Here is a 7,886-nt window from a genome sequence, read left to right on the forward strand (position 1 = left end):
GTAACCGCTGGATAAAGAACAGGATGTAAGAAAAATGATAAGCAACAAAAGTTGACATTAAAGAGTGCCACTCAGGAGAGATCAGGTTCAGCCAGCATTCCACAGCATGACTCTGAAATTTGAAGTCAAAAAAGCCCACCGGGCAGATTCACTCAGACCCAAGAACACCTTGCTCAGCAGACCCACCCTTACACAGAGCTCTTTGCTGGTGATGCTGTCTGCGTGAGGATGCAATGGAAGGACTGAAGAGAAACGTGAAATCATTTGTCCATTTATTCATTAATATGTTGTCAAATTCAGTTTTCTATACACTATGGTGTTTATTCCATTTTCTGTACTATTAGATATACATATTTAAAAAAATATTTAACTTATTTTTATGAAGAAATTAAATACTTTCTGAAAAAAAAAAAAAAGCCATTTTATTACTGTTCTCTAGCAACAAACCTGAAACAAGTCCCAATCCACTCAGGCAGCTCACTTAGATGCCTCTGTTCGCGGCATTTATCTGAAGACCGGGTTTATACAATTCTACTCTACAGAAGGCTGTTTGACCCTGTTACATAGCATACAGTTAAAGAACATTTTTGTAATAAACATGTTTCTCTTCGATATGATACAGAACAAGTTTTTCACACTTCCCAGCAGTCACTCAAATATATTAAAAATGTTTCCATCTTTAAAAGGCACACACATTTACAGGTTCAAATCTTTATTGTTTTAAAATTCTACATGTCTTTTACAATACAACATTTTGTTATTTAAATGACCTCTAAATGGTTAATGTACAATGACTATGCTTTTTCTGAAACTGAACCATGAATTACGACCTCGTCGATATGATTCTTCTAAACAGAGTACAAAAGTGTTGGGAGGGGCTATGTGCCACTTGGAGACCACCCCCAGCACACACCTCCTTGGAAAACCCAGGCGACCATCTGCTCAAAGTGCTTCTCAAGACTGTAGATATGCCTGATCTTAAAGTCAGTCAATTGAATTAGAGTTCCTTTTTGTTTTGAAACATCAAAGGGCATTTAAAAAAATAAATGAAACAATTTGCTTTAGTAATCTACAGAGGCAAACAAAACCATGATTATCTGCATGCAGGAACACTCCTCTTTAAATAGTTCTGAAGAATGTATACATTTTATAAAGAATGTGTTAAAGAGTGCAAGTCTTCTGATATTGGCTTCACAAAAAGACAAATGCTGGTACAGTAACTAACACGGACTATCTAAGTTCAAGCTAATGTATATGTAACAGGCAATTAGCATGGCTAATCGTAGGCCACAATGCACAGGGTATGCCCTTTGAGATAATGAACTAGTTTGGTCCCCATTTCTAGAGTTACTTGGGTAGAAAAAAACAAAACCATTTTAATTCAGCTCAGAGTTTTGATGAATTTATTGTTCCTAAAGTGTAGCCAGGTAAAAAGTAAATGATATACACCAATGAAGTACATTGTCCTGTTGACTTTTATATAAAAAGATGGCCTGCTGTTTTTGGAGTGATGAAAGAGCACTGTTGGACAAACCAGGAAAACGTCACAGAAGGTCTCAATTTCTTCCGCAAATTATACTTTCTTATTCCATGACACAGCTTTCACTCTGTAAAACTTTGTCCCCAAAGGAACTTTAAATCTGTTTTGTGCCTAAGACAGAAAGAAAAGGGTGATTAAACCAAAGTGCCTAAGTTCCGTCCCATCACACTACTCAAAGCTGAATTACTGGGGGGGTCTTTATTAGAGGACACCTGCCTCCTCCCCATATGAGTGGAGACTCAGCCACTAATACTGAGGCAAGAGTCAGTGATCACTGATAAAGATACGGTGCCAAGTGAGCCGTATGTTATTACTATGAGCATCAAAGAGAAGTCCAGTACCACCCGGCTCGAGCCCTGCTGGTACACGGGGCACAGAGGAGGGTCGGGAAGCTGCTCACTGGAGGTCACTGAGCCCACAGCACCGACACTGCCCACATCACAGTCAGGCGCATGCTGAGCCAGCAACACTTCACTTGTCTCTCCTCAGTGAGGGGCACTGAGAGTCAAGACGCATCAGCTCTGCCGGCAGACAGATTCATCACCAGCTCCTTTACTGCACAAGAAGCACCAGCAACTCAACACAGAACAGTAACTTGCTGTAGTTTTCCTGTACAGGTTGACCGTTTGTTGGTAATCTAGCTCTATTTTCAGAAGGCAAGTAACACAAATATTCATAAAACTGCTGGTGCAAACTCACATTCACGAAATTCAAGGCCTGACTCAAGTGAACTAAAAGGCCAGGACTAGCACTGCTCCTGACTTCTACATGACACAGCCAGAGAACCTTCTTTCAACTCCAGGGTCTGCATCCCACCATGAAGCTTACCTTTTTGGCCTGGCAGTACTCCTTTTCCATCACTTTCCCAAGGACCCACGGTCTTCGAGACGCACCTGAAGCTATGGAATCAAATCATTAATTTCTTTTTGAAAGTACTATTATAATTACTCATGAAAACCAAACTGCCAGAATTAAAACAGACTAAGGACCTTCTCCCAAGTGAAATCACAGAAATGCAAAATGACTTATAAAACAAAACTGGATTCATTTTCCTTTAAGTGCAGATGGTAAGTAAATCAGAAGCAAACAATCTGAGTACAAACCAGGAACAAATAAATCCAGGTATTCTAAGCAGCTCAGCAGTGCCACCTACTGTAAGTGCAGACACATGACCTGTTCTGCTGCTGAAAAGAAAACTGATTTTCTAGCTTCAAAGCAAAGCACTGCATTTTTATTTCTGGCACCACAACACAAACAGTCAGTGCAAAATAAATACCTAAGAATGAAAGAACATCTGAAGGGACTACTTTTGTGAAGGGAAGGAAAAAAATGTGGAAGGAAACAGGATGAAAAAACTCATGTCACAAGCTGAGAGATGCAAGCTCATTCTCTTAAAATTCATCAGAAGTTGTCATTTAAAAAGTTGATTCCAAAAATATTTGACCAATAATTTATCTGTTTAGAGTAAAACCTCTGAAATTCCCAAGAGAAGATAAAACTGATTTTATTCTATAAACATTACTTGGCAAGACGTAAATTAACAGATCTCCTGAATAAACCATCAGAAACAAACACAGACACAGGGACTGGTTTACTGGAAGACAATTTTTCCACAGACAGCGGTGCAGATGGTTTCGGATGATTCAAGCACGTTACATTTACTGTGCACTTTATTTCTATTATTACTGTACCAGGTCCACCTCAGATCAACAGGCATTAGATCCCAGAGGCTGGGGACCCCTGGTCTGACACTAAAGTCCAAGGAGTGACAAGTACCCCTGGTCAAGGCCATAATACCCTGGTCAAAAAACCACAAAAAAAAAAAAAAGAAAGAAAGAAAAAACTTAAGTTCACGGTTTTCCACATATAAAACTAGTAAACTAAACTGCAACTGCCTTGTCTCACTTTCTGTGGTTACACTCTATATAACCCACCAACAACAGGCACAGAGGCAGTGGCCAAGTTAGAGAACTGACATCTGACCGCTCCAAACAGGAAGGGAAGGGAAGTGAAGTGAAAGTTGCTCAGTCCTGTCTGACTCTTTGTGACCCCATGAACTATACAGTCCATGGAATTCTCCAGGCCAAACAGGAACATCAAACCAAATGGATACAGTCTTTCTATTCAGGCAAAGTATTTCAGGGTGTCTATTATGTTCTTTTTGAGTTCTTTTAAAGGCCAATGTACCAGATAATTGCACATTATACCAGACAATGTACCAGATACTAACCCCAACTTGGTATATTTTAACAAAGCTCATTGCTTTGAAAAGAAAATGAAAGTACTGACAATAACGAAAAAGAAGGTAGAAACACAGAATGATATATTGCACAGAAGAGACATTTTATAATTTAAAAGAATTTATTGTCGCCAAAACAAGCAAAGTGCCCTTATAAACCAATGAGCACGTTATATTCAAGCTTACATAGGTATGAGCATTTTAACAGTACAATCCTGCTGTAGCCAGGGCATGAGATAACTGACCCGACTGCATTAGCTGCACTCAGGCTGAACTGTCAACAGAACCCAGAAAAATAATCTGGATAATGCAGACCGAATACAAACAAACAAACAAAAAAGCAGATGGAAGCAGAGCTCTCTCTTGCCTGTGTAACTCGGACCCAGTTAGACAAGCACACACCGGGTTTATGTCTCAGTGTGACACTTACCGCCCTCTCCCGGCCTGAGGTCCAGGGCGGGCAGGGACTCCGCGTGCAGGAAGTACAGGGTGGGGCTCACCGTGAAGAGCACATAGTTGTCGTGGCGCTCGTCCAGGATGATGAGCACCAGGTCGCCCACCTGGAAACTGAGCAGAGGAAAGCTTCAGTCACCTGAGAAGCCACCATCTCCCCCTCAACGCTCTGCTCGCGGACTCTGCAGGGCCCAACCAGTTCAGCTATCAATGCAACAGCAGATGTCTCAGCTACATGACTGCTCACACAGCTGCTCACAGGAGTGCTGGACATACACATATGTTCAAAGGGTAACACGAGCAACTGTCAGAGACCAACATAATCTACTGGTTAAGAAAACAGCCACACACCCACCCACACACACACACACACACTCACTCACACACACACACACAGCTTGGGTGAGGAGGAAAAAAAATACCCAAGTTCACCTAGTTATAGGAAGAAGGTACTCATCCAAACCCACCATTTTACAACAACGCACACAAATAGAGGGAGCAAACGCACAGTCACGTAAGGAGGGAAGCGCAACTTGTCCAGCAGTGCTGCTCCAGGCTCTGAGGAGAGTCCCCTCAGTCTGGAAGGAGAGGCAAGGAAACCAGGTGTGACGGCCTGAGGTTTCAGATGGCTTCTGTCTGTCTCCTCAGGGTCCTTCAGAATTGTCTTCGCAATACCAGTTCAAAGTTAATCTGGATCTCAGACAATAGTGGTCCTGAACCTGATAAATCATTAACATCACTAGGGAAACTCTACAAAGATAACAGTCTCTCCTTCATTAACTGTTTATCTCACAATTAACTGCCTGCCTAAAAGAATAGGACCAGATACGTTCTGGACAAACATCAGAAGACAACGCCTCAAAAGGGAAGGTGGGCTTCTCGGAGATGGTTTTTGTGTTAAGCTCATCTCTCTCATTTTTGAAAGACTGTAAGTTGATTTGACTTGACATACAGCTGGTAGGGAAAGACAGATACACCCAGCCCTTTCAAATCACTCGGTTTAATGTCAGTAACCCAGACACTTGGTTGATAGATCCATTACAGAGAAAGTCTTGTTTATTTTTTAAGTCAATGCTGATAAGCAGTGCATTATTGATGTGTAGCATATCAATAAAACAAAGTCTGAGAAATAAGCAGAAGAAGAAACACTGCAACTTAAAAAATCAAGAGTTTCCCATCTAAAATGAAAAAGATGAAGGTGGTAAAAGGGATTTAAAAGAGGTGGCAGCAACTGAAGAGGCTTCAGGAATGCAATGTAAGTGACAATTAAAGCTAGGACAGGAAGGACTTCCAATACGATCCCAATGTCCTCAAATCCCAATGCAGGAGACACAGGAGACCCAGGTTTGATCCCTGGGTGGGGATGATCCCCTGGAGATGGAATCCAATATTCTTGTCTTGGGAAAGCCCATGGACAGAGGAGCCTGGTGGACTACAGTCCAAAGGATCAAGAAGTGTTGGACATGACTGGGCACAACAACATCCCCAAAATAACACAGAAAAACCTTGCTTTTCAATTAAAAAAATATTAATTATGAATGAATGTATAACACTCTGCTGACTAAAACTGAGGTTGAAGGGCTACAGTCACTGAAACACATTTTCATGAACAATTCAGTACTATTCAATTTGGCAATTTTTTTTCACAGAAAAAAATCATAAAAAACAAAAACAATACTTACTCTCTAATGGCTATCTTCTCAGAATGCCTCGAGGATACGGAAGACATGCTCTGAGACATCTGGAAGAGAACAGTTCAAAGGTTATATGAGTCAAGTGCTCTCTCCGGGCACTTTCTAGGCCTGACTGCAGACACTTCTTCCACTATGATGTGTGGTCACGTCTGCATCCCAGCTTTCAGGGCCCAAACTCCCACGCTTCATTAACGTAATGCCTTTCCTTTAACAGTTACTCTCAGTGTACAAATTTATCTACACTTCTACTTATGCTATTCTTAATCAAATTTGGCTGGATTAAAAACTGGATATAGAATTATTTTATCAATAAACAGACACTTAACCCTAACAAATATCAGAAGGAAGAAGCTGATGATTTCAGTTAAGAGTTTACAGCCCACGATTCTGAGCGACCAGCAGCCCAGGAAGGGCTGCCGACCATCCTCCCCTGCAAGCATCCAGGTGGGAGAGGGCGGGGCTAACCGGTCTCAGTCAGGCTTCAGCCCACTTCTCACACTGTTACTTGAAACAGGGGACGTGGGTCCCAAGGTCTGGGGGCCAGAAAGGATGGCAGGGATACCTAACTCTCCCAAGCAGAGTGGCCCAACTCTAGTCACACAAACCAAGGACAGATAAATGGCTTTCCGTCTTAAACACTTAACAGCACCTACAGTGTCCTATGCACTGCCGACTGCTCTGGGAGCACAGTGCACGGTGACAACGCCCTCCAAGCAGAGCGTCCTCCCCCAGGGAGGCAGCCCAGAGCACATGGGGAGCCGCTGTGGCAGCAACTTCTCCATGTCTTCCTGAAAGGATGTGCTTCACTTACAAACAGCAAATAGCCTTAGAGCTGCTGTGGTCATAAGTTCAGGACTGACAGTTTGCAAGTTGTGGAAATAACGTGGAAGTTTTGCTGCTCGAGTTAAGATAGGCACATGCAAGAAACTGGATGCCTCCTTACAAGACACTTTACTTTAAAATAACTCCACTCTAATCAGTACCTTAAGGTTTTCAACACAGGCCTCAAAACTGCTCCCACTTCCTCATAAATCGTAATCATTAGAGTATGAAAAATTAAGCAACTGGTTTATGAAAGCACGTAAGACTGACTTGTAAAACTGATTAGTCAACAAAACCTACCAGGCATGAATTAATAAACCATACAACTTTCTGATCTTCTTAATGAAATGTGACCCAAACAGTTTAAATGTCAAGATCAACTGGGCGAGAAACCTTACCAGTCTCTGATTTAACCGCTTGTTCTCTTCTTCTTTCAACTGTAGTGTCTGCAGAGAAGAGAAAAAGAGATGATGGTTTATGCTCATAAATACTCAAATCCAAACATAATGGACTAACGCTGATCTCTAGTATAAAAAGATCTTGGGGACATTCTTTTCTAGGGAATCTCTCCAACTGTTTTATTTACTGGCATAAAAGACAATTGGAATAATTTTTAGGTATACTTCCTTAAGTCAGGTGTTCTCAAAGCTTAATCTGCATTAGAAGCCCTTGAGGACTTGCAAATACACACGAACTATCGAGATCTGTCCCCAGAGGCTGTGTTAGGAGGTGTGGCCCAGGAGGTGGGACCCACAGTTACTACACACAGGCAAGCAGACGTGATGACCCTTCACTAACAATAGCACAGGGGAGACCCGAGCAGCGAGAGTACATGTCTGTACAGTTCAGACTCCGAATCCTCAGCAGTTATCTTGTGGAGAGCAAAAGAGACTGTAAAAATCTTCAAAGCCTAAGCAATGAAAAGTGCTCTATGAACAAAGAAAGGCAAGTCTGCAATTAAGAAGGAACCCCTATTGCCATTTTTTTTTCTCTGCACCTCAATCAATCCCTATAAAAAACCTAACTTTTCTTCATTATTCACATATTCTATTTTTGCCCCATTTTGGAAAATACTTAATTTTTGAAAATTAGTATGCAGAATTCACACTTAAACTTTGTTGCTGAATCCTGAACTGTT

At 41.6% G+C, this 7,886-nt stretch overlaps 1 protein-coding gene across 2 annotated transcripts in view; it reads right to left on the reverse strand.

The window, feature by feature from the left end:
* Nucleotides 1-255: 255 nt before the first annotated feature.
* Nucleotides 256-7,886, reverse strand: part of RB1CC1 (RB1-inducible coiled-coil 1) — a 31,899-nt gene continuing 24,268 nt past the window's right edge. For both annotated transcript variants that reach the window (XM_010838950.1, XM_010838951.1), the window contains 5 exons: nt 7,147-7,194; nt 5,915-5,973; nt 4,210-4,346; nt 2,369-2,439; nt 256-1,651 (listed from right to left, as the gene is read on the reverse strand). In XM_010838950.1, coding sequence (XP_010837252.1) covers nt 1,574-1,651; nt 2,369-2,439; nt 4,210-4,346; nt 5,915-5,973; nt 7,147-7,194 — 393 coding nt within the window. In that variant the 3' untranslated portion in view covers nt 256-1,573. The remainder of the gene's footprint in view (nt 1,652-2,368; nt 2,440-4,209; nt 4,347-5,914; nt 5,974-7,146; nt 7,195-7,886) is intronic.

Source organism: Bison bison, unplaced genomic scaffold, assembly GCF_000754665.1.
Source record: "Bison bison bison isolate TAMUID 2011002044 unplaced genomic scaffold, Bison_UMD1.0 scf7180017864108, whole genome shotgun sequence".
NCBI classification, from domain to species: domain Eukaryota; kingdom Metazoa; phylum Chordata; class Mammalia; order Artiodactyla; family Bovidae; genus Bison; species Bison bison.